This window comes from Rhinatrema bivittatum, chromosome 1 (assembly GCF_901001135.1).
Source record: "Rhinatrema bivittatum chromosome 1, aRhiBiv1.1, whole genome shotgun sequence".
Taxonomy (NCBI): Eukaryota; Metazoa; Chordata; class Amphibia; order Gymnophiona; family Rhinatrematidae; genus Rhinatrema; species Rhinatrema bivittatum.
Genome location: NC_042615.1, coordinates 117,066,574 through 117,093,762, shown reverse-complemented (window position 1 = coordinate 117,093,762; position 27,189 = coordinate 117,066,574). Strand labels below are relative to the sequence as shown.

The 27,189-nt window shown below is 42.4% G+C and overlaps 1 protein-coding gene across 5 annotated transcripts in view; it reads left to right on the top strand.

Annotated features, from left to right (window-relative positions):
- Positions 1–27,189, top strand: part of PDLIM3 (PDZ and LIM domain 3) — a 57,762-nt gene that overhangs the window by 23,688 nt on the left and 6,885 nt on the right. For 3 of the 5 annotated variants that reach the window (XM_029586935.1, XM_029586931.1, XM_029586932.1), the window contains 4 exons: positions 5,378–5,445; positions 10,339–10,605; positions 19,344–19,474; positions 20,589–20,694. In XM_029586935.1, the coding sequence (XP_029442795.1) occupies positions 5,378–5,445; positions 10,339–10,605; positions 19,344–19,474; positions 20,589–20,694 (572 nt within the window). Of the gene's footprint in view, positions 1–844; positions 1,033–5,377; positions 5,446–10,338; positions 10,606–19,343; positions 19,475–20,588; positions 20,695–27,189 lie in introns of all 5 variants that reach the window. The other 2 variants (XM_029586934.1, XM_029586936.1) reach the window with 2 other exon arrangements.

The window sequence follows — 27,189 nt, the reverse complement described above, 5'->3', positions numbered from 1 at the left end:
GTGGGACTTTTCTTTCTTTGTGTGGCCAATTGAATTTGCAGGCACAGACTGTTCTCTGCTATTTGCTAATAAATTTAAATTTACTCCTTATGTCCCCGAAGGAGAAAATAAGATCTAGCCTTATTTTCTGTGGGCTGTTAAAATCATTTATATAACTTACACACATGGTTTTGTGATAGTCTGTTTGATTATTCATTTTTATTAAACACCTGGCCCCCTCCTTAGCTCTGCCAGCTTGGTCATGTCCAGTCTACAGACTGTGATAGGTGCAATGGAGGAAGGACCTAAAAATAGCTATAAACCACCTTCCAAAGCAAACACTTCATAATCTATGTGACCGTCATACTAGGCACTCCCGGTACAAGTTACCTTCATCAGCCAATACTAGGTAAATTACTTTTCATGTCATAAGATTAAGGCTTTTTAATCAAGTAAAACTTATCTTATGAATTGAAAAGTAGTTATCTAGTATTGGCTGATTATATGGAAGGCAAACGAAGGTAACTTGTACCGGGAATGCCTAGTATGAGGGCCAAATAGATGGTAAAAGGTTTTTGCTTTGGAAAGTGGTTTATGGCCCAGTCTACAGACAGCCCAGCCAGGATGGAAACCTGAAGTGAGTGAACACAAAAGGGCTGCAATTTTAACCCCTTATTAACTTCACATCTTCCCCACAGATACAAAATTAGGAAAAAAAATAATCTTTTCAAGAACCAGCCCCATACTTTTCAAGTAGCTGAGGATGTGCTGACGTTAACAGGTGCTGTGTTGTCAGTTTTGCTTGTTACTTTACGTGGCGGTGAGCATTGTCGCTTTGTGTATTTTGTCTGCCTATTATGTACAGGAATTGAAGCCCATTGGTTCCACTCATAACAGAAAGGCCCAGCCTTTTGTTGCAGCAGCCAACATTGATGGCAAAAGGCAGGTAGTGAGTTCTTCCTATAACACTCCCATTGGGCTTTATTCAAGCGGCAATATTCAGGATGCCTTTCATGGACAAATGCGAGGTCTGATCCCTAACGAAGACGAAAAGTAAGTTACCCGCCTTTTACGTACACAGTTTACTGTGCTGAGAATGCTTGGCTGTTTGGTTTTACCTATCAAAAGTCCAGCTCTTGCAGTTTTTCCTTCATCTCTCACTGAAAAAATTTCTGAGCAGTTCCTCAAAAGGTTCGACAAATGAGGCAGTATGCTACCTAATGCTGAGGTGTGCTACATTCAGCAGCTGAAACGTCTGTTCCCCTTTACCAGGGACGGAGCTGGGCTTTAGTAGTCAAAGGGAACTCATCCCCCAGTGAACAGAATAAATAACTAACAAATCTAGAGAGATTTGTTCCTATGACATCTTTCATGCTCTCCCCATCTCTGCTGTGCTCCCTAATGCTTTTATCTGTCGTATTATATCTAATTCCACTCCTTTCTTCCCCTCCTTCCTCACTTTTCTTCCCATTTTCTGGCTTCCTTTTCTCTCCCACCCTCTCTTTTTGTATCTTATAGCAGCGATTCTCCACGGGTGTGTCACATGCTTCCTGGTCTCCTGCTGCTCTTCCTTCCCTCTCTTCCACCCCCAGCAAGATGCAGACAATCCTTCCACTAACACTGCTGCCATTCCTGCCCGAGCGGAAGGGCAGCAGTGTTAGTGGAAGTTGACGTTATCGGTGTGGCCTTTTCATCCTCCCACCCCTGCAGCTTAGAAGAGGAAGTCATGTGCAGTGGGGTGCACAGGAACAAAAACACATGCATTCAAATGTAGCAGGAGCAGTGCAGGCCCAGATCAAAATGAGGACCAGACGGTGATCGAGAGGAGGCAGAGCAGCATTTGCCCCCCTCGGCCGATGGGACTCTTCTTTCTTGGGCCAAGGGGGTCTTGAAGAGGAGGAGGAGGCTGCTGCTGCTATTTGTGCTTGGGGGAGGGGGGGGTTGAAAGAGAGAATGTGTGTGAAAATGTAAAACAGAGCATGTGTGTGTGAGAGGGAAACTGGTCAGGAAGGTGATTGGTGCATGTGTATGCAAAAGAGAAACTGGTTGGAGAGGGTATGGAAGTGAGAAGTTTGTGCGTGAGAGAGATACTGATTGGGGAAGTGATTGGTCTGTGTGTGAGAGAGAGAGAGATTGAGGGGGGGGGGGGTGAGAGAGAGACTGGTTGGAGAGGTGACTGGTGTGTGAAAGAGAAGACTGGTTGTGGACCCTAAGGAAGAGGACTGTTAGGTGAGACAGTAAGCAGCTACTGTTTCTGGTGTATTACTGGAGTAAAGGAGTAGGAGAGTTGCTGGAAAGGGTAAGTAAAGGTGGCTTTTTTTAGTTTATTTGTATTTATTTGAAAATGTATAGCCTGCCTATCTACAGTACTTGGCAGGCTGTTTTAATTATTGGGTATATGTAATGTGTCTGTTTTGAAATATTTTATTGGTATTGGAGAATTTTAAATTTGTAGGAGTTTTTACTTCCTGGCTGTTCTATTCATCAGCTGTTTTGAAATATTTTAGTATAGTTTTGCAATTGTTATATTTCTTGATTTTGTTTGTTGCATGAGGAATGTGCAGACAAAAACTGAATTGGAAACAGCAGGAAGCCAGACTCTAGAGTGTAACAATGGAAAAACAAAACAGTAACTTTATGGTCACTTTAGTCTGTATTTGGTGAGGGTCTGTCTGGTTCTGTGTGTGACCAAGGAAAGGGTATTCTGCACATTTGTAGATTCTATGTAGGGATCTATAGCAGCTTGGCTTTTTCTGTTTTCGTAATAAGAGGTGTATTGGTGTTTAGGGCCTGGTTTAATATTTGTAGTATTGCCTTTTCATAGGTAGGGTTGTTCCATTTGAGTACATGCCATAATGCAGGTGTAACTCTGTGCGGATTAGTTTGTGTGCACTATTGCCGATCCTAAAAGTTCCGTATTTTTCGCTCCATAAGACGCACCTAGGATTCAGAGGGGGAAAATTAAAAAAAAAAAAAAAATGTGCTAAACCGTCTCTGTTCACGGGCATCTGTGTGTCTTATTGAGCAAATTAGGGGAGTGCATAACATATTTTTTTTTTCTCCCTATTTTGATCTGGGGAGAGCAATTTCAGTCCACTCCCCAGATCAGAAAACATTTTTTTTGTTTCTCTTTCTGTGGGAACCCATCCCAACCCTTTAAATTAACCCCCCAAAGACCTGCCAAAAATCCCTGGTGGTCCAGCGGGGGTCCAGGAGCGGTCCGGGAGCGATCTCCTGGACTTGGGCTGTCTGCTGCCAGTAATCAAAATGGCACCGACGGCCCTTTGCCCTTACTATGTCACAGGGGCTACCGCTGCCATTGGTCGGCCCCAGTGACATAGTAAGGGCAAAGGGCTATCGGCGCCATTTTGATTACTGGCAGCAGACAGCCCAAGTCCAGGAGATCGCTCCCAGACTGCTCCTGGACCCCCACTGGACCACCAGGGATTTTTAGCAGGTCTTGGGTGGGGGGGGGGGTTTAGATTTTTAGGTTTTTTTCCTTTTTTAATATTCACTCCATAAGACGCACAGACATTTTCCCCCCACTTTTGGGGGGGGAAAAAAGTGCGTCTTATGGAGCGAAAAATACGGTATGTTATGTGGTATTTCTGCTTTCCATTACTCCAGTTTTGCATTGCATGCAGAGTGGCTTTTTTGGGTTTCCATTCCTGTTTCTGTTGTAATTAGTGGTCTTTCTGTATTTGATGTAGGTCTGTTCTGTGTCTGACTGAGGTGCGGTATTTTATTAGCATGTAGGTATTTGTATCGGTCTTATTTGTTGTTTTTTCAATAGGACATGAATTGGTGGTGAACTGATCTTTCATAAGTAGGTCTATTGTGCTATTAGTAGAGGGAATTTGTGTTACTGAGGTGACACCAGAATCAGAATATTTTTTATTTTTTTTGTATAGTGAGTTGTATGGGGCATGTCCTAATTCTGCTCTGCAGCCATTGTTGGGGGTCGGGATTCCTGTGGATGCAGAGTATATGTTTACATTTAGCCCCATGATGGTCATGGATTCAGTGTGTTACACATGTGAGCATTATCTGTCAGATGTGTCCCGACAGCAAAAAGGTTGAGAATCACCAGTACAGACAGACCAACAGGCTATGCCATAACCTTTGCGTTAAGAGCCTGGGCGCTGAATTTGTGCACAGTATTAACACACAAGTTAAATAAAGCTAATGCATTGGGAGTTAACACATGCATTCAGCACAAGCTAAATGAGAAGGAAGGTGGGGCTGAACGGGAAGAGGCATGTAGGAGTGTACATTTTGTTGTGCTCCTAATTTATTTTGCTATCTGGCTATGGTTAGGCTGAGAAAATAAAAGCACTGTTGAGCTATTGCCGCTTGTCCTCGCGGGTAGAGGGGGAGCCCCGGTGGCGGATCCAGCGTCAGAAGCGTTACTCCACTTATGACCAGGTGTAAAGTTTCTCGTGTTAAGAAAACGTGTGGTCAGTCAGCGCACCTCTCTGCATTGGGAGGAAATGCTTAGTGCCCTCATTTGCATGGAATTTCCGTGCAAGGGTGCCGAACGCATTTTTAAATGCACATTTTGTGCAGGTAAAACTCCTTCCTGCGTCGGGAGTAACGTTTACCTGCACAAAATGAGTGTTTTTAGGTGTGAGTAAAACTGCATTCAGCTTGAATGCACCTTATTGTATTGGCCTGCAAGCTTGCACTGCTGAATTCAGAAGGGCTAGGCTCAAAAAATTGGGTGACACCCCTGCCCCTACCCTATCATTCCCCCCTTCCCAGCTTTTATCATAATTTCCCCATGCAGTCATTCAGTTCCCATCCTCTTTGTCATGCTTTCCCTTGAGCGCCCCTCACTACTGATTGCCAACCCTCTCTGCTTCTGAGCAGCAGCAGTGCAGGAGAACAGTAAGAGGACTGCTTTTCAGCACAGTAGTCCCTGCTCCCCTTCCCAAGGATTGTGCTGTCTGCTTAGAAAGGAAGTGCCCCATGAGGGGAACCAGGGGAGCTGCAGCCATGGAGTCTTCAGTGATGCACCAGGATCACCTATTTTTTCATCCAGTGACTGGCGGGTTGCTGGTGCTTTTTTTTTTCCTTCCATTTGGTGGTGGTGACTGCTGTTGGATTGGTGGCGCCACGCAGCTGAGATCCTCGGCAGGGAAAAAAGGAGAGGCAGGAGGGAGTGTAAAGGCCAGAGAAGCAACCTAGCTCCGTCTCTGCCCCTTGTTACTAAACTGTCATTCCGCACATTTACCCATCTGTGCTGTTTGGGTTTTATAGCGCTTGTGATTTTGACAGCAGATTGATAATATGACTAAACACAAGTCACCATGCTGAGATGGCCACTTCTTGCAGTCGGTAAATCTGGTCTTCTCTTACCTTCTCAGGAACCTATGATTCTGATCCTTTTTCTTTACAGGATTTGGAGCACTTTGAACACAAGCACAATATTCGGCCTAAAGCTTTTGTACTCCCTGGCCGAAGCAGGTTATACTTTCACTTTGTATATTGATGCTGTGTGCTTGCTTCTTTTTAACTGATGCTTAGAATTCAAGCATTAAGAAGCTATATGGATGCATTTCACGTGATTTTTAACAAGCTGTAGCTATCTTTCAGTTTCGCTTTGCTAAATGTAGGCTATAAAGAAAATGAGTTCCAAAACACACAAAAGGGCAGGAGTTTAGCACATTTCAGTGATGCTTCATAGAATTTCTAAGGTAGGGCTCTGTTAGAGGATGTCTCCACTTTAAAACTGCTGATTACCGTAAATAAGTAGAGTTTTTTTAAAAAGTGTGGAAGGCTTTTTAAGCAGATAGCCTGGTCCCTAGCATTGCATGGGGACCGAAGAATAGGTAGATGCACCTACATAGAAATTTGCAGATATCTGAGGACAATTCCCTGTAGCTAGACACCAACAATTACAAATTGTCAGTTGTGGTGATTGTTTTAGATTCCAGTGTTTCACTCAATAGTAGATGGTTCCCTTCCAAATTTGTATTAATTACGTCACCTTATCTTAAGAAAAGGCAGAGGAAGGTCAGAAAGCATCCAAAAATGTCAAGTTCTTTAATTAAAAAAAAAAAAAAAATCTTACTACTACTTTTTTTTTCTAAGCATATGAGGAACCCAGAATATCATAGACAAGTCTCTGGTGTTCTTGTCTTATTCTCCTTTCATCTCTACCACCTCCAGAGGAGGTGGCAGAGACAGAGTGCCAGAATTAAAAAAAAAAAAAAAAAAAAAAAAAAGATAAACCCAGAGGATCCCTAATGATGACAGGATGGTAATGAAGCACTGGGTAACCTGTATGGTGGTTACAATAACTCTAAACAAGAAGGTACAACAGCATCAGGCTTCCAAGAAAGCTGGGATGACCTGCATGCAGGGACCATGGCTAAAATCCAAACCTCAAAAAGCAAGGGGAGGCTTGATTGATTTTACAAGACTCACTAGTAGTTGGGGGGGATTATGACAAAACTTGGTAATAAGACAGAGAAGGGGACTTGGGTATTTGGCTTAAATAGTGATTTCATAAGAAGCTAAGTTGAAATTGGTGAGGTCTGAAATGGCCTGCTAGCAGAGGTGGGGGAAACCATTACTGTAATAAATTTTGGGCATGCTTGGGACAAATATGGAGGGAGGTGATAGGTCAGGTAAAGATAGGGGAATGGGAGATATCAGGTTGCATATAGAAATCTAAATGTGCATCTACCTGAAGTGGACAAATCTCAGCTGGGCAAAATGGATAGGTTATTTTAGTCTTTCTGCTGTTTCCCATGCTATTGTGTAAATTACTGGCAGAGAGCAGGGAAGCGCATAATGTATTTAAAACTTTGTTTTTAGATGGTTTCTTTAAAATTGTCCTTTCTGGATTCTTCCTGGCTGCCATCTTTTTTATTTTAAAGCAAAGGGATGTTTTAGGGACCTAGATAATTCAGTGTTTGTGATCTTAGATGAAGATTAAGCTCCACAGCAGGATTGATAGGGTTCCCAGGCCTTCAGGAACAGGCTGAGACTGGTCTGGTTTTTAATTCCCAGCCTTATATGCATAGTCTTGTAGTCCTGCATTTCTTAAGGAAATTGGAGCTATTGTTCCTTACAAAATGAGAACATACCTATGATTTGCTCAGTCGGTCCCTCATGATCTAAAGCCACTGAGTTGCCATCAAGTTGCATACAGTCATTGTACCAGGATATCATAGACCACATAATTGGCTATAGCCCCTATTCATGAAGGTGTGGTGTTAGTGAATCATGGTGCCTGCGTGTTTTGGTGCCTTAACACTTAATGCACCTATTGTGAATGTGGGCCTCTGTATCAAAGAGTTCATAAAAGGTATTTTTCTAACTCTAAAGGGGGGTCATTTACTAAGCATTTTTCCATAGGCACAGAATGGGAGAAAAACCTTTAGTAAATGATCCCCTAATAAGTGATGTAAATTAATCAGCATATGCATGCATTGCATTTTCCTATCTACTCTGCTTCGCTATGTCTCTCTTTCCTGATGCATTTTCAGTTAAGATTCAATATTATTGAGCTGGCTCTGTGGTTTTGGTGCCAGAGACTCTGGCTCGAATCTCTAGGCCATCAAGAGGCTCAGGAATCCAGTTGGGGCTCCGCGTAGGAGGATAAGTGACTTGTTCTGCTGCATCGACCCCCGTGTCTCTGGGGATCCGTACCTTCCAGCTCCCAGCCAGCAAGGAAATATGCGCATATGCACCATGTAGGATGGGAGCCACCTGAATTCTGTTTGGCTCCAAAGTTCAGGTGCCTGTGTCCTGATTGTGTGTGCATGTCCCTAGCACTGCATGTCTGGCTGTCCAGCAGGGTGCTCCTATAAAGTCTGGCAATGTTTTGACGAATGAATTGCTCTGAATGCTCTTTCCCTTTAAAAACACCTCTGTGTTGCAGAGAAATGCATTTATGTTCACACACTGTAGTCCTTCACAAATCTCAAGTGATCCATGTAGTCTTTAGAGAAAATAGAATCGGATTTCCCTGGGTTAAACTCTGCATAACTAGGATGAGTACAGAGCAGGAGCAGAACAGTTTGGTCATTTGATCTGTCCATTAAGTGATACAAAGTGCTGGAGCACATTCAGTTCACACCACATGCTTAAAATTAAAATCAAATGAGAAGATCCCGTACCAGACCATAAGGGATAAGTCCACCCAGTCCTGCATTTATCCCCAGAAAATAAAAATGTAGTTCTGCTTTCCCTAAGCAAAATTACTCTAAAGCTCTGTGGAAGTGCTAAAGTCAAATCAGGACCGCCTCTGCCTTCCCCTTATGATATGAAGCTATCTGGTCACCTTAAATTAAAAATACCTTTTGTTTTTATGTTCTGCTTTATTTTTAAATGAAAATTTTAGGTCCAGAAGCAAACTTACGAATGGTCACACAGGTGCCTTGTACTCCCCAGCGTGAGAGCTCCTTTTAACCTTGAGTCATTGCCATAAACAGAGTGTACTGAGCCATGTAGGCGGTACATGTCTGCCTGTTTTATTACATCCTCAGCATGGCAACTGTATTTACTGATGATCTCATGTAATAACAAGATTTCTGTTGCCAGGGGATCCTTTGTAAGTGCATGCCCAGCCCATTCCTCTGCACTGCACCCTCGCAGTGTGCACTGGTTCATGCAGACATCCATCTTGGAAGAGAGGTCTTCGAATAACCAGAAAGGAAATCCGAACACTCTGTTAAGACAAGGAAGCAAAATCAATTATCTAAGACTAGTCCTGGAGAAGCCATAGAAACAATTGGAGGGGAAACCTGGTGTCAAAATGTGGCCTTGACCTGGCCAGGAATTCTGAATGACGAGTGTGTAGGGAGCAAGGGTGTTGAAGATTGCTTCAGCGAGAGCAAAGGTGGACTCGTGAGCCTCAGGCAGTACACTGGGGCCTCTGTTCTACACAATTTGGAGTTACAGCATTTTTTTTCTTATGCTGCAGAAAAGATATTCAGGGTCAAGGGATATTTAGATCTGCCTTCCTGTGTGCATTTTTTTTTAATGCTTCTGAATTCTGTAGAATTAGAGGCCTTGTGTGAGCGGCAGATGAGAAGCAGCCAGATGGCAGTTGGGCAGTTTGCTCACACTTAAAAGAAATCTTCTACTTTCCTTTTCTAATCTGTCTAGCAAGTGAATAAAAAAACAAATCTCCTTCAGACTGGCCCTGGCGGCTCAGTGGTGAACAGGGATTCAGTTCTCAGCTCTGTTTTTCCACTCCCCAGGGCAGCTAGGATAGAAACGCCACAAAGGCAGTGCCCTCGGCAGGAAGGAAGTCTGCCCTTGCGTACTGGCAAACCCTACTAGCTGCACATTTAAAAGGCCCATGATTGCAGGGTTCTGTCAGTAGCTCCGATGCATGGCCTCCTAGCTGAGGACGATCACAATGACTGGACTACAGTAGGTCAGGAAGCGATACGGAGCAAAAAGAAAATCCCCCTGGTAGTTGCAAATTGAAGGCTCCATGGCACCAGATCCCAGCCTTCGTTCCAATTTGAGCTGGAAGCCCAAAGGAGCAGGACGAAAAGAGGAGAAAGAAATAGTCTTAAATTCATAAGATCTAAACATGTTTTCCCTGCCTCTCTTCTCATGATGGCCACACTGGCTGAATCTCCATTCTTTGAATGGTCTTCCAAGGCTGAGCCTGTTGCCGCCTTTCTGACCCCAAGCAGTAGTCGGCTATTTTACGGCCTCATATCCATAACATGCCAGGACCTGGTTCGTTCTGACGTTATCATTCTGTACTGCCACCACACCACGAGGATGAATAGATGAATTCCGTCCAAGATTTTTACAGCTGTGTGAGGAGAAGGAGATAATTATTTCTCCTTTTAAGGCCCACAACTGGTATTTTATGATACTTTTCAAACATCAACTATTGTTTTTGTGAAGAACTATTAGTATTTTGCAAGGTGATATCAATCACATTACTTAGCATGAGGGTCAGTGTTAAAATACAGATCCTTAACTGTTTGTTGGTAAAATATCAGTTAAAATACAGGGAAGGAAAAGATGGAAGGCATTCTCTTCCCTTTTTTTTTTTTTTTTTTTTTTTTTACTTTTCCTTTAACTTTTTTCTAAGTTCTCTTAAATCACAGGCTGCACATGCACTAAAACTACTGCCAGTAACGAAAAAACAAAAGACCAATATTTACTGAGCAGTAAGTATCATAATAAAAAATAAGTCTAGGAATTTTTTCTCTGCAAAACAGAAAGTTAACTTTTACTTCCATTTGTTTGTAGAGTTCCTTTCTCCTGTACCTCTAATCTTGTTAACATTTCTGCACTTGTTCTTTGTCTCTCTTGTTTTTCTTGTCTGTGGGACATTCTCCATATTTTCCTCTGTCACCTACCTGGCTATTAACACAGCGGATGCAGCACGCCTTCCGGCACGGACGCCACTGGCAGTGGCCGCAGCACTCCCTCCACTATTAGTACTGTCGGTACCATTGACCCTACTGAGCTGAAAATTGCTTCTAAGATTGCCCCTAACGTTCCCTTGGAAATGGAGCTTCCTGGTGTGAAGATTGTCCATGCTCAGTTTAACACACCCATGCAGTTGTATTCTGATGATAATATTATGGAAACTCTGCAAGGCCAGGTTTCTACAATCCTGGGAGAAACAGCTCCGGTGAGGTAATTGCAGATCGCATGCGTGCAGTGAGTGAATCTGCTGCCAGCCTGAATACCTTCTAGAAAATGCCATGGAAAGAGTGACGTCAACTACATATTTTAGTGAGGTTCACGTGCCGAGAGATGGTTGCTGGAATTTGCCATTTTTAAGTTTTCCTTAGGGGAAAAAGTAACGTTTTTCTTTTTTTTGGCAAAAATTTGCCATCTACTAAAACGTGCTCTTAGGTCTGGGTGACGTTCTGCAATAGTTTTGTTCGTTTTAATCTCCCTCCACTAAAAAATTGTGTTGATAAAAACATAACTGCCACAACTGAAATTTGAGTTAATTTCTAGCTCTTAAATTTAAATTAGGTGCCTTAGTTTTCAGATTTTATTTTTCCTGGGAATTTTCAGTGTGTATGATGATAAAAGCAAATGCAATATTTACCCGTAAAAATTAGTCTTTTTTTTTTCTGCTGATTGATCCTATTTTTTGTTATAATAAGCACTGATAAATCATGACAAATACAATAAAAACTGAAAACGTAGGTCCCTAAATTTAAGAGTCCTGTAATCATTTATTTCATGCTTACCTCAAAAGCATTAAAATGCGTGTTACAGCAAAATTAGAAACATAATAAAGCGTACTAGTGACTGTTGTGCAGGGTAAGCCTGGATCTCTTGGAACAGAGCTACAATTAAATACAGGTACTAGAAGTAAGAGAGCCTTCTTCCCTAGTCTAAGCTGGGATAAATGAAGACACATGAGACGCAGGTTTTTATTGATACTAGTGGAATGCCTCTGTGATAGTAGATGTGTCATTAGTCAGGACTTGAAGCTTTAAGAAAGAGGGGGCCTAGTATACTCAAAGAAGGAATGAGTTTCAGAAGTAAGGGACAGCGATGGAAAAAGCTGGTAAGTGAGAGTTAAATGGCAGAGGGCCTAGGGTCCAGAATGAGGTATAATAACTCATGAGAAATGAGGGCTGAGACCTAGGGAGGAGCAAAGGAGTTCAAGGCTTTGAAAGAGACCAGAAGAAGCTTAAATGCAATGTGTTAGCAGATGAGTCAGCAGAGGGACATGGGGGAGGATTTACAGGAGAGGAGAATGATGCTAGTGTGCTAGACTATTTCACATAAATTAAGGGTATGAAAAGGGTGGAAAATTGCAGGTGCCTAAAAACTATTAGCATACAGTTGGAAAATTTGTCTCTTACCCCTTAGGATTGATTGATTTACTCCTTATTTGTGGATATGCACTCTTTTTTTTTTTTCTGTTCTTATGGAACAAAATCTTAATCTGCAGAACCATCTGCACTCAGCAAAACCTGCTGTCTCTCAAATGTCCATGCCCCAGTCCGTCCTCTGCTAATTCTTTTGCAATATTGCCTTCTGTTCTTTGGGTTTCATTTTTTAAGATATTAGAACAGTGGTTCTCACTCTGAGGGGAGAGGGGTTGGTATGGCCCCATTACTACCCTTGAAGTAACTACCACCTTTGCTTATGTAATCCAGCAGTCCAAACTCTTCTCCTGCAGCTAAAATTCAAGAACTCTGTCTCCACCTTACCTTGTAAAAGCACCATGGGGAGAAGGGAAGGTAGCCCCCACTAGAGAGAACTTGAAGTGGTCTCAGTTTTATGTCTTTATTTTTCTTTTTTATCCCCTTTCCATACAAGTGTTCAAGGTAAGGCACAATATGCCAACAGTAACAATCAGAATATAAATCAGACAACCTGATATAAACGAGATGGAGTCTATTCAAAAGTAGGCGTCTAAACTGGACAAGGGTTTTCATAATACCATATGGGGTCAGACTTAAAGATCTAAAGATGTACACCCTAGAAAAAAAGAAGGGAAAGGGGAGATATTATAGAGATGTTTAAATACCTCCAAAGACTAAATATGCAGGAGGTGGTCCTATTTAACAGAATGTAGGTTCTAGAACAAGGGGGTCATGTGATGAGGGTGAAAGGGGTAGACATGGGAGTAATCTAAGGAAATATTTTATTCATAGCAAGGGTGGTGGATGCATTGAATGACTTCCTTTAGGCATTGTGGAGATGAGGACAGCATCAGAATTCAAGAGAATATGGGACAAGCTGAGGAGGTAGACTGGCTGGATTACATGCTCTTTATCTGCTTTCATGTTCTGTTTCTAATAAAAGCATCTTAAAAGTAAAATAACAAGTAACAAATGGTCCAATGTGAAAAAAAAACAAAAACCCAATATAAGCAATCAAGTTAGGATACTATAAGAGCACTCATGTAGATGCCAGTTGGAACAGCCAGATCTTGCACATTCATCTAAAAACTGAGTGCAGCCAGCTACTATATACCAGTTTTGTTGTGCTCAGGGGTGGACCCTTGTCCTGGAGCAGTGGAGAACTTCTCCCTGGTAGGGACAATGAAGCACCTGCCCCCAGGGGGCGGAGCACTGGAGGAGACAGAGGCTAGGATAAGCTTCACCACTGGAAGCCCATGGTCCCCCCCCCCCCCCCCCCCCCCCCCCCCGGGTGGAGCCCGTAGGGACCTGGGCTGCTTGGACTTAGGTGGTCCTCGCAGGGTCTCCTGGAGAGGTGGTAGACAGGCGTGCCCACGGACAGCAAGGAGCACAGTTGGATTTGAGACTGAGGTTCCGATGGGGCAAGGAAGACCAGAACAGCATAGGCAATGACAAGGCAAGGGACAGAACCAGAATCAGGAGACGTAGTCAATCAGGCTGAGATCAGAATCCGAGGGTCAGTCAGAGGAGTAGTTAGGTAAGGTAGAGGTCAGGTTCCGGAGGTCAGACAAGGTCACAATGCAGGCAGCAGACAGGAAGGTCAAGGAACAGGCTGAGGTCAGTACCAAGAGACAGTCCGAGGGTACTACCTGGGGAGACGGACAGACAAACGCAGGAACAGAAGGACGCTGGAACAGTAGGATCCTGGAACAAGACTGGAACAAAGCTGGAACAAGGCTTAGTACGCAGTGACAATCTAGCATACAAGGCTGACCTGATTGCCAAGGCAGGAAAGTGCAGGCAGGCACTTCCTTAAGTAGTTCCTTCAATCAGGATGCGCCGCAGAGCTAGGACCCACCCCTGGCCCTACAAGAGGCCGGGTGGTCCGAGCGCGCACTTAGGGGCGTGGCCAAAGCCATGGGAGGCACCGAACTCTGGCGTGAGGCCTGATGCGCAGTGGAAGGCCCAGCAACCGCTGCCATGGGACACCGAGGCCTGGAGGTACTCGCGGCTGCCGCTGGGGGAGGCCGACCAGGGACCTGCAGAGACACCAGAGAGGTGAGCAAGGCCGGACACAGATGGGGCGTGCAACAAGTTTCCTGCCCCATGAGCTTATGTGTTGGAGTCTTTCAGTGTGGACCGAACTGCATTTGGATCTGAGTGATGATTTGGGCCTATCAAAATGGGGTTTTCAACCCTGCAGAGTTTGCAAGCTGCCACAGTAAAGGAATATAAAAATGTCAAACTCCTGTAAGCTCTCCAATGAATGACAAATGTTCTGCAAGAATAAACATCCAGCACTCAGTGTTAACAAGTTGAGAAAAGGATGTGCTGTTTAGCCTGCCCAGAGAACAGCACTACATAGCCAGCAGAGGAGGAAGCCAAAGAAGTGCTAGGAGACCATTTAAGGTAGAAAAGGCATAATTTGGCTGGCTCTGTGTGTGCAGGGCAAGGATGACCAGGAGTTGGAGCCAGGAGCAGGAAGAGAGGAGTGCATCTGGCAGCCCTACAATCAGTTCTCCTGAAGAACCAATTATCAAGAGGGAGAGACAGAAGTCTGCGCTCTGAGGAAATAGAGAGACAGCTGTTCTTGCTTCATAGCTGAGCTACATATAAACTCCCAACAAGGGACAGAGGAGTCAGGATTTGAGACTTCCTTTCCAGAGATATCCATGCCCAGGAACACATGGCTGGATCACCCTCCTAAGAGACTGAGTTAAGTAATCTAAACTTTGCACAGAGAATATCTTATCAGAGGAGAGAGAAGGTTTATTTCCTTGCCTTTTGTCACAAATTCAGGATCTCATCTTAACTGCTTCAGCCTTTCAGTCAAATACAAGCATAAACCCTTGCCACAGCCACACAAGATAGGGCAGAGAGAGAGAAACTGTTGGACCGTGGTCTTTCTGTAAAACTGAAACCAGGCCAGTTTTCTGTTTAGTACCAATTAACCATTTGGGGGAAGATCACCAGGAGAGAGAGAGCTTCTATATACTGCAGTGCTCATCTGTTTGGTTTGTCTTTTAACCATCTCCACTATCAAGAGGAACTTCTTCATTTTTCTTGCTTGTTTTTTCCACACAATTTTGGTGCATTCATTACCAACTGGTGACATTGGGATGTATCTGCCCCCCTCCCCCCCCCTTTTTTTTTAAGTACTCGGGGGAGGGGGGGTAAAAACAATTTTTGAAAGCTGTGTACTTCACTGCTCCCCCCCCCCCCCCCATCTTTTCTCTATTAGCATTCCTTTTTTTTTTTTTTACCATACATATGGTATGTTTGCCCTGGCTAATAGGCCATACATACCCAGTGTTTTTGCATTGCCTGATTATAAAATAAAAAACTGCAAGTTTATATTATACTTTTCTTCTGTACTTTTTCCATTTAATGTTTTGGATTTACTGTCTACTTACACAATACTAATAAAAGGGTTAATTACTGGTTTATTCTGGTATGATGATTTTATGTGGTCTGTGGTGCCACAAGTGAGAGGTTGCTTGGGAAGAGCATGGAATTGTGGTATCAGGGTGACCGGGACCCTGTCTCATCCCCCACTAAGACTACAAACCCGAAGATAAATCATATTAGTGAATATACTTTCTCAAGTGGTTCTCCCCATGCCAAGCATAGGGATAATTCATAGCCCGTACCAAAAGGAGAGCAATATAAATATTCATTAGTAGTGTTCCCCTTAGGAGGAATGACACTAGAGAAGGCTCGTTCTCATGTCCCACTTAGCCCTACTTCAGATGGAGATGGAACACATGGGAAGGCTTCCTGAGCCAATCTTAGTGCTCTGCTTAGAATATGGGGCAGTAGGTTCACTTTTGAATAAGTATGATCCTGTCCGTATAGAACAGAGGTAGGCAGCTCCAACAAGTCTTGTTTCAGGGTATCCACTGGTTTTCAGGATATAAAGTATAGGTGATGCATGCAAATATACCTCGTGGATGTCCTAAAAACAGACCGGTTTGTGGCGTTCCAGGACCAGAGTTGCCTACCCCTGCTATAAAAGATGATTTTTCAAAGCCATTTCCACAAGTAAAAGTGTTTTACCAGCAGAAATGGGCTTTTACAAAATTGCCCACCTGGAATCTAATATATGGCTAAAAGACCGTGCATAGGGGCCTGTATGTAAATACTTTTACCTGCAGTGAGCAAAGGTTCAGTATACCACTGCAAGGTTACATCAGGATATGGATACAGGAATAGGATTTCTCTTGTATTGTATATTCACACTAGCTCTCCATAGATTCACATTTGCAATTCAAGATTATATGTATGGCCTAGCCTTTAAATCTCTCTGTGGCATGGGGACTGATATTTGAAGGCCCATCTCATATCATATAGTCTTTCTCAACAGCTTTGCTGGTTGAAACTCAAGTTTGTTAACCTAGCGTATACCAGGACGCATTATCTCCACCGTGTAACTCCCTTTTTTGTGGAACTCTCTCTCTAGAAATTCAAATCTGTTTTGAATGCATTCAGTTCAGGAAATTGTGTAAACAAAATGTGTCAATCTTTTACTTGATTTCTGTGCATTAGCAACAGAAACAGGGGCAGATTGTCCTATCGGGGGATCTGGCATCCCCCGATGGGCCGGTTACTCAGATCATGTGGCTTTTCTTGCCCCAAAGAAAAACCTGCATGGCCACAGCAGAGCCCATCCTGCCGTGGCCCAAAGAGAAGCCTGCATGCCTATAATTCTGTGGGACAAATTGAGGCCTGCATAGCAGCAGCCATTGCCCTCCCCTCCCACCTTGCAGAAGCCGTGGGTAGCAGTGGCCTTCTTCCACCTCCCTTCCAGCATTGAGGATCAGCGCTGCCTGAAAACTGTGTGAGACAGTGTGTGTGTGTGTGCAAGAGAGCCTGCAAGTGTATGAATATGCAACAGAGCCTGTGTATGTGTGAGAGACTACAAATGTATGACAGTGATAGTGCCTGTGTCTGTGAGAGCCTGAAACCGTGTATGTGTGTGAGAGAGTGAAGGAGGCTGTGCATGTCACAGCATATATGTGAGTAAGAGAGCCTGTTTGTGTGACAGCATGTGTGTGTGTGTTGGGGAGGGAGAGTTAAAGATTGTGAGGCCCCCTCCTGCAATCCTCAACAATCTGTGGGTGACTGGAAATCAAAAGATAGCAAGTATGGAGAGCTGGAAATTTTTAATGCTATTAATTTAAATTTTGGGGTGTCATTTCATGTCTGCTGTTTGAAATATTTGATGTTTGGGAAATATTACAAAAAAAACTTATTTTAATTACTGGATGTTCGATGGCTGTTGCCTGCTTGACATTCTGTTGGTTTTTTTTTTTAGTGTGGTTTTAATATTATGAATGTTTTATATCTCGACTTTATTGCTTAATGTTTTATGAGGAATGATATTTGTTTTTCCATTGTTACAATGCATAATAGGCTTACTATGTTTTCCAGAGCATGTATGTGAGAGCAAATATAAGGGAGTTTGTGTGAGAATGAGCATATGTTAGAAAGTGTGTATATATAAGAAAGAGGAGAAAGTTTGTGCACACCTCCTATCCCTGATTAATCCATGACAATCTGTGGGTGACTGGAATTTAAAATTCCCAGGTATAAAGAGCAAGGGATTTTTTTAGCCTTAGTTTTAATTATTGGGTGTAATTTGAGTCTGCTGTTTTGAAATATTTTGATTGCTTTTTTTGTTTTAATTTTCCAATGTTATATTTTTAATCATTCAATGTTCTATTCATCAGCTGCTTTTAAATATTTATTCTTTTTATGAGTATATTATTATGATGGCTTATATAATCTTGATTTTATTGTTTGATGTTTAATGAGGAATGTGATGTTTGTTTTTCCATCATTGCACTGCATATGGAGTCTGTCTTGTTATGGTTTCCAATTCAGTTTTTGTTTGCATGTTTCTAGTTAAACTTTAGTCTTTCTATATTTGGTTGGCTGTAGGGGCTGTATGTTCTGCATGTGTGACTGAGGTGAGGTATTCTGCTAGTGTGTAGTTTCTTTGTAGGAATCTATAACAGCTTGGCTTGTTCTGTTATCCTAATATCAGGTGTATTGCTGTTTTAGGACCTGCTGTAATAGAGTAGGTAGGCAGTGCAGAGCCTGGGGAACTATAAAAGCAGCAGACTCTGTAGCACTCAGTCAATGGGAATGCACTGGAATGGTGTGGGGGGGGGGGAGGTAAGGAGAAGTGGAGGCAAGGTACAGACACAAAAAGGAATGGGGTGAGCCAAGAGGAAGTGCAAATGCAGTGTTAGAGACTTCTGTAGGCTGGGCTTTCCTCCTGAAAGGGTCAACTGACTGTGGAAAGAGCGAGTCTCCTGGAGTGAGGATGGGAAAGGGAGAGAGAGGATGAGTGCCCCTGCAGGTTGGGGAAGGGCTGGCAGCAAGTAAAAACTTTTTAGATAACCTTGTGGCAGTACTGTGTGAGCATATGAGCAACAGTAGCACAATGACAGAGTGTGTGTGTGGGTGTCTTTCTCCCTGATACAGAAAGAAACCCATACACACTTTCTCTGATATACTCATACACTCAGGCCGATACAGAATGGGGCACTCAGCTGAGTGCACCATTTAACACGTGATTGGCCACACGTTTCCCACCGGCATCTATTACCCCTTATACTGTTAGTCACCCCAAATACTGAAAGTAAAATGTGTGGCCAAGCTGCACATTTTATTCTCAAATTAATGCCTGCTTAGCTAGGTACAAATTGTACCTAGGAACATTGTACAAATCTACTCTTCTTTTACCTTTCAGCACTCCAAATCAGAAAATCTTAACTGATGGCAAATGTGCTCTTCGTACCTCTGACTGTGCATGTCAAACTGCCCCCCAAACCTCACCCCAAGTTACTAGTGTGCCCTCTTACAGTGATATAAATTGTTAACTTACACACTGGCCTCTCCCTCTCCCCTATTTAAAAAAAAAACAAAAAAAAAACTTTTTTGGTCAGTAACACAGCATGCAATGGATGTCTCAGCTTGCGATGTGAAAACGCAGGTGCAGTAAACGTCATGTTCATTGCGGTAAATACCTATGCAATGCAGTATCATGAAAATTAGCCTAACCACACCCCATTTTTTAATCGTGGGTGCTATTTTCATTATATTTATAGCAAAATGATTCTAGGTCTACAAAAGCATGATCTTCATTGTTAATAGGATGGGAATATGAGATGGGCACGTGTCAATGTGTGTGGCTTAAAAACTTTCAGTAATCTGAGATGCTTCTACTGAATAAATTATATTGCAGTAGTTTACAATTAAAAGTTCTGCTTTTCTGCCAGCTTTGTCCTGTCTGATTTTTCAGGCTTCCGGGTATTAAATATGGAGGTAAGGTAGAAAGAATTTCTCCCATTTTGTGTCTACAGTCTGTCAAGTTTAATAATGTCAGTGTGTGTATGATATTGGGGTTTCCTGCTGTATTTACATTAGGATGCTTCTTAATAAATCATTACGTTTTTAGTTAAAGATTGCATTACAAATCCTGTTGGCTTCATACATTGCTCTCACCTTCTCTTTCCCTCTTGCACCTTGCAGTGACCCAGTTCCTGCCTCGGTGCCCCAGTCTGATGTATACAAAATGCTTCACAATGCTCCAGACCAAACAAGTCAACCTCGGCAGTCTGGTTCCTTCCGGGTTCTCCAGGACATGGTCGACGACGAATCTGGTTAGAAACCATTTATCTCCCAGTCTCTCTCAAAACATCAAACGTAAATGGTGCCGAAGTTGGAAGAGATTTTATCTAACCCTTTTTTATTGTATTTCTTTTTAGTTATAAGATGACACAAAATAAATGTGCCCAGAAAGGCATTTTAAAACGCACTGTTAGACATGTTGATACTTTTAATTTGTGAGGCTGACACATGTGCCCAAAAATAGCTGCTAATTTCTTCTTAATGAGGTTATTGCTCATAGACATGAAGTAAAATGCTTTTAAAAAAAAACCAAAAAAACCAAACAAACCTCTTAAACAAGTACAGTATTGTAAGGGAGAAAACTGCAAGGTAATGAGGAAGGGGAGAGTTTACCAGATTCTTAAATTATAAATAAGACAAAACCATTGCTTCTGGAAATGAAAATGCAAAAAATAAAAAGAAATTGATCCATTGTAGAGTATCAGAGTGAGAAACTTTGCTTGAAACCAAGACTCTAAGTCTCTTAAATCCATCACAAAGTCCTTTTGCAGAAGAATCACTGAACATGTCTCTTACATGAGAGGTCACGTTTTATTCTGGAATGGGCCTGGGTCTCCTGGCGTACTTTAGTTTTACTTTTCCATAAATGTTTGTTATGAATATTCCTGTTTTTCCATGGTTTATCCTATTCCTTCTATCCATTGCTGGGTATTGAGGGTTAGGCACTCACGGCCCCACCACATGCAAAGGGTTGCCGTTGCCTTCTGTAGCCCACAGATCCAGTCTCTCGGTGAAGCCCCATACAAGTACTATTAAACCTGCTTAGCCTCTGAAGTTTAAGAAGTTCAGGCTGTCCCAGGCTAGTGTTTGTCTATTATGTTAAATGCTAAGGGAGCTATCCACTATGGGCCTGATTCTCACAGAATGGGGGAAAAACCTTCGGTGAATCTGGCCCTGAATGTGCTTTTCTGCCAAGATGTACAACACATTCTGATATTTGCTGTAAAATAGGGATCAGAGTATTAAGTTTCTCAACAGTGCAATTATGATATTGCAGTTGCTGTTAGCCACTATGATCAGTATTGTGTAGTGGAAACGAATGGTATGAACTGTATTGAAATTTTGTGAATATGCTTTATTTTCAAGATCGCCCTGCTGGTACACGAAGCGTAAGAGCGCCTGTAACGAAAGCTCCTGGGGCTGGAGGTGTACAAAAGCTGCCCCTGTGTGATAAATGTGGAAATGGCATTATGTAAGTTATTCCTCCTCTCTTAAACGTAGCACTCTATATTTCCTTTGGTATATCAACTTATCAGTTGCTTTTTTTGTTCTTGGCTCTCATTCAATTTTCATTCAGAACCATGTTGGTTCTTATATATTTTGCATTTCTGAAATTCTGTGGTAACACCTCTGCTGACATTTTTAAAGTGCTTTTAGGATGGTACCAATGTACTGGAATGCACAACTCAGGAAGATTCCTTTCCAGCATTGATGTCATAAACAATGGGATGGTAATTAAAGGTGGATTAACCTAGAGGTCAGAGCATTGCAGAAATCTTGGATCATAAATTGAAGATTCTACTAACTATGACCTTCAGGATTCAATTGAAAAATGAAGCATTTGTCCTAGCCTGGCTTTCCCCAGGAAAGAAAATATTCTGAGCTTTGTAAAGCATTCTGAGATAAAGTAATAGTGTGTGAAAATGAAGCTTTAGGACTGAATTTGACTTAGTGTGCCTTCGCACTGATTTAACTCTGAGGCAACAAGTAGTTGGAATCAGTTGGAGAGAGTGCAGACTGAAAGAATAGACCTCCCATTGCTTCTGATGTTGCTGTTGCTTGCTGATGTTTGCTGTTGCTTGGAGGATTATTAGAAGTAATCCTATTATAGCCCATATGGTATATATTTGGATGTGGGTTTTTAAATTTTGTGGATTTATTTGGATTGTTCACCAGTAATGCCCTTGGCCAAGAACCCTTGCACCTTTTTCTTGGCAATGGCAAATTGGCATAGTTGTGGATTGCGTTTCGTGTGGCAGATATGGAAGGGGGATAACTTGTTGACTTTTAGTGAGTTGGTCGATAAGTACCAAATCACTGGGAACAATTGACATCTGTATTTACAGATGAGGGACTCCTTGGAGCGGTTTATGGGTAAAGGGTGGACGCCTTGACTCCTGAGTTCTTTGGACATGTGTTTGACCAATCCCTTCATTAAGGAGAAATGTATATATCGAATTCACAATTGTATCACTGACTTTGATAACATCCCAGAAGGAGTTACTTCATTGATACAACAGTGGAATGGTGACTTAAAATTTACTATGGATGATACAGATTGGGATTAGATTTGGTGTGGAGCTCATTCATAGAAACATAGAAATGACGGCAGAAGAAGACCAAACGGCCCATCCAGTCTGCCCAGCAAGCTTCACACATTTTTTCTCTCATACTTATCTGTTTCTTTTAGCTCTTGGTTCTATTTCCCTTCCTCCCCCACCATTAATGTAGAGAGCAGTGATGGAGCTGCATCCAAGTGAAATATCAAGCTTGATTAGTTAGGGGGTAGTAGGGGTAGTAACCGCCGCAATAAGCAAGCTACACCCATGCTTATTTGTTTTAACCCAGACTATGTTATACAGCCCTTATTGGTTGTTTTTCTTCTCCCCTGCCGTTGAAGCAGAGAGCTATGCTGGATATGCATCTAAAGTGAAGTATCAGGCACATTTGGTTTGGGGTAGTAACCGCCGTAACAAGCCAGCTACTCCCCGCTTTGTGAGTGTGAATCCTTTTTTCTTCTCCCCTGCCGTTGAAGCTATGCTGGGTATGCGTGAAGTATCAGTTTTTCTTCTCTCCTGCCGTTGGAGCAGAGAGCTATGCTGGATGTGCATCGAAAGTGAAGTATCAGGCACATTTGGTTTGGGGTAGTAACCGCCGTAACAAGCCAGCTACTCCCAGCTTTGTGAGTGCAAATCCTTTTTTCCACATTTCCTCTTGCTGTTGAAGCTTAGAGTGATGTTGGAGTCACAGTAACCATGTGTATGTTTATTGAATAAGGGTATTGTGTCCAGGCAGTAGCCATCATTCTGGCGAGTCACCCACTCTTCATTGGCGGCCTCTTGACTTTATGGATCCACAGTGTTTATCCCACGCACCTTTGAAGTCCTTCACAGTTCTGGTCTTCACCACTTCCTCCGGAAGGGCATTCCAGGCATCCACCACCCTCTCCGTGAAGAAATACTTCCTGACATTGGTTCTGAATCTTCCTCCCTGGAGCTTCAAATCGTGACCCCTGGTTCTGCTGATTTTTTTCTTATGGTAAAGGTTTGTCGTTGCCTTTGGATCATTAAAACCTTTCAAGTATCTGAAAGTCTGTATCATATCTCCTCTGCTCCTCCTTTCCTCCAGGGTGTACATATTTAGATTCTTCAATCTCTCCTCGTACGTCATCCGATGAAGATCCTCCACCTTCCTGGTTGCCCTTCTCTGTACCGCTTCCATCTTGTCTTTGTCTTTTTGTAGATACGGTCTCCAGAACTGAACACAGTACTCCAGGTGAGGCCTCACCAAGGACCTGTACAAGGGAATAATCACTTCCCTTTTCTTACTTGATATTCCTCTCTCTATGCAGCCCAGCATTCTTCTGGCTTTTGCTATCGCCTTGTCGCATTGTTTCGCAGACTTCATATCATTAGACACTATCACCCCAAGGTCCCTCTCCTGCTCCGTGCACATCAGCCTTTCCCCCCCCATCGAATACAGTTCATTCAGATTTCCACTCCCCATATGCATGACTTTGCACTTCTTGGCATTGAATCTCAGCTGCCATATCTTCGACCACTCTTCCAGTTTCCTTAGATCCCGCCTCATTCTCTCCACTCCTTCCGGCGTGTCCACTCTGTTGCAGATCTTAGTGTCATCCGCAAAAAGACAAACCTTACCTTCTATCCCGTCCGCAATGTCGCTCACAAAGATATTGAACAGGACCGGTCCCAATACTGATCCTTGCGGTACACCACTTAAAACCGCTCTCTCTTCAGAGAAGGTTCCATTTACCATCACACATTGTCTTCTGTCCGTCAACCAATTTGCAATCCAGGTCACCACCTCGGCACTCACTCCCAAGCTTCTCGTTTTATTGACCAGTCTCCTGTGCGGAACCGTATCAAAAGCTTTGCTGAAATCCAAGTATATGATATCGAGTGCTCTTCCTCGATCCAATTCCTTGGTTACCCAGTCAAAAAAGTCAATCAGATTTGTTTGACAGGATCTTCCCCTGGTGAATCCATGTTGCCTCTGGTCCATCAATTCTCCAGACTGTAGATAGTTCACTATTCTCTCTTTCAGCAGTGACTCCATTACTTTTCCCACCACCGAAGTGAGGCTAACGGGTCTGTAGTTGCCAGCCTCCTCCCTGTTCCCACTCTTGTGAAGCGGGACCACCACCGCTCTTCTCCAATCACTCGGCACCACTCCCGTTTCAAGGGATCTATTGAACATGTCACACAGCGGACCCGCCAGAACATCTCTGAGCTCCCTCAATATCCTTGGATGAATCCCATCAGGCCCCATGGCTTTGTCCACTTTAAGGTTCTTTAGCTCTTCCCACACATTTTCTACTGTAAAAGGATTTTCATCTATTCCATTTCCTTCCAGTTTCTTGTTGTGTAGAGATGGTCTTCATTCCATATCATATCTGCTAAAAAATTAATTTCATGATTAAATTATAGATGTCCTACCTTTTTACTGTCTTTGAGAACTGCTTCCTTTTTTTGCTGGTGTGGTTGTGGGCTCAGGGGCACATATCTGCAAGTTTGGTGGTCATGTTCCCTAGTAGCCTCATTTTGGGAAGAAATTGAGCAGGAAATAGGACTGATCTGCCATAAGTCCTATTCTCTTACACCATGGCTGGCACTTTTGGGTTACTTAGACACTATGGAATCTATTTCAGCTTCAGAGAAAGTTTGATAAATCAATGTATACATGCAGCTTAGACGTACAATAGCATTATTGTGGAAGAGCACCCCAAGAATTTCCAGGTAGTATTCACAAATTATTGAAATTGCTGTGTTAGAAAAAAATCACTTATTCCCTTCGGATATAGTTAGATAAATATCCAATTTGGAGAAAATTTTGGGAGTATGTGCATAAGGGTAAATTTTTAAAAGGTGCGTGCAAGTGTCTTGTGTACGCAGTTCCTTGTAGGCGCACATAGATGCACAGATTTTATAACATGTGCACGCGTCACCGTGCACATGTTATAAAATCCAATACCCGCGCGCACTTGGGTGCCTGATTTTATATCTGTGCAGGCAGGTACCGACTCACGCATGCAAGGTGGGGGAAATCTTTTATGAAACGCACGCCGACGTGACTAGGCCTTTTCCCAGTTCCCTCGCAGGAACACATAGCTCAATAAAGGAGCAGACTGGGAGGGAATTTCTTAAACCTCCTAGTTAACCTTCCTCCCTCTTCTCTGCGCCCCGACCCTTAAGCCCCCCCCCCCCCCCCCCCCCCACCAAACTAAACTTTTTTTTTTTTAACTTACTGCTGGCTGCTGGTGTGTGCTTCATCGGGCCCTGGCCCATCCCTTTTTCCAAACCCATCTCTTCCGCTTGTACCGGGAGATACTTGCGTGGCTGGGCCACTTTGAAAATGCGCGCAGCACACACGCGGCCCAGCCACCCGCATATCTCCCGGTATTGGCACACGCCGGGGTTTAAAAATGAGCCCTATAATGTATATTTATGTTGGTGGTTTCTGTAACCATTGGGGGAATGTTAAGGCATTGTTTTGTGCTTGGTATTGTGAGCTTTGTGTTCCTGTGAGTATCCATCTTTTAAATAAAGAGTTAAAAACAGAACAAAACTATACCATGTGTACTTATACACCTGTTCGGAAGGAGAAACCATTTACACGCATATCTTTTGATTTTCGAGAGTATGTGAATAAATCTACAAGTACACATTTATATCTGCTAAAAGCAGGTGTAAATTTGTGTATGTTCGCCAGCTAATTTTCAAAGCCAAGTTGTCCATATAAATCTACTTAGAAAATTAAGACTAAAGTCTGCATGTCCTATGCGAGCTGCTGAAAATTACCCTCCTAATGAGTAAACTTAGCAGATAGATGAATAGTTGCAAAACGGTCACGTTCATGTCTTTTTTTTTTTTTTTTTTTTTTTTTCCCTCAGTGTGATTAAGAAAACTATACTTGTTGCAGCTGTGAGATGTAGATTGCTCAAAATTTCTACTTTGCCTATTCCTTTATTCCATTTACTCCTTTTGGTTTTATTACTAGTTTTGTTCTTTTTTGACCAAATTATCTTAGATTCTTACCTGGCTTTGGAATAAAAATCCCCTTCCCTGAGTCCATTCTTCAGTGATTTGAGCCACACTGTCTACACAGGACTCCCATGAGTGCTGCGACAAGGGACTTTCAAAAACTTTGCAGGATGATTTTTTCAGAAATAAAGCCAGTCTCTATGAAAACCAGGGGTCTCTTAATGATTTAGTTTTATCCACTTTTTCAGCAGTCTTCACTCTTGAGTCTGTGAACTTGGTGTTCATGTCAGCATGAATTTTATGATATGTTATAAAAGCATTCTAAATAAAAACATTATTCTAATGTTTGTCTAATGTTATGTGCACTCTTATTGTAATCCACTCAGCATGAATCTTTTCAATATGAGTGGAATATAAAAGATTGTAAATAGAAATCTTCCCTAAAAATGTGCCAGCACTGCTGCTTTAAGAGCAGAGAACCATAACTGTGTATCACATCCAATCCAAACTTGCTAGTCACTAATCATACAAAATGTTCAAAGTGAGGTACAACCAGTAATAAAAACAGAATTTTTAATTCAATGCACATGTCAAAAATAATCTGTACAAATCAGTTAACCATAAGACAAATTATTTAAATAGTATTAAAACAGATTAAGAACATAAGAAGTTGCCATACTGGGTCAGACTAAAGGTCCATCAAGCCCAGCATCCTGTCTCCAACAGTGGCCAATTCAGGCTACAAGTACCTGGCAAGTACTCAAACGTTAAATAGATCCCATGCTACTAAAGCCCTAAGTCAATTTGATAGTTGTATATGGACTTCTCCACCAGGAACTTATCCAAACCTTTTTTAAACTCAGCTACCTAACTGCCTTAACCACCTCTGGCAATGAATTCCACAGCTTAACTTTGTGTTGAAAGCATTTTCTCTGATTTGTTTTAAATGTGCTACTTGCTAACTTCATGGAGCGTGCTCTAGACCTTGTATTAAGGGATAGAGTAAATAACTGATTCACATTTACCTGTTCAATGTCCTTTCATGATTTTATAGACTTCTATCCCCTCCTCAGTCATCTCTTCTTCAAGTTGAACAGCCCTAATTTCTTTAGTCATTCCATTCCCTTTATCATTTTTGATCTCCCTTCTCTGTATCTTCTCCATTGCAACTATATCTTTTTTGAGATGCGCAACCAGAATTGCACACAGTATTCAAGGTGCGGTCTCACCATGGAGTGATTCATAGGGCTTATTACATTCTCTTTTTTATTCACTTTTCCCCTCCTAATTCATAAAATTGTTTGCTTTTTTTGATTGCCACGGCACAGTGAGCTGACTATTTTAATGTATTATCCTCTGACTCCCTGGGTGGTAAATCCTAATATGGAACCTAACATCATGTAACTACATGGGTTATATTCCCTACATGCATCACCTTGCACTTATCGACATTAAATTTCATC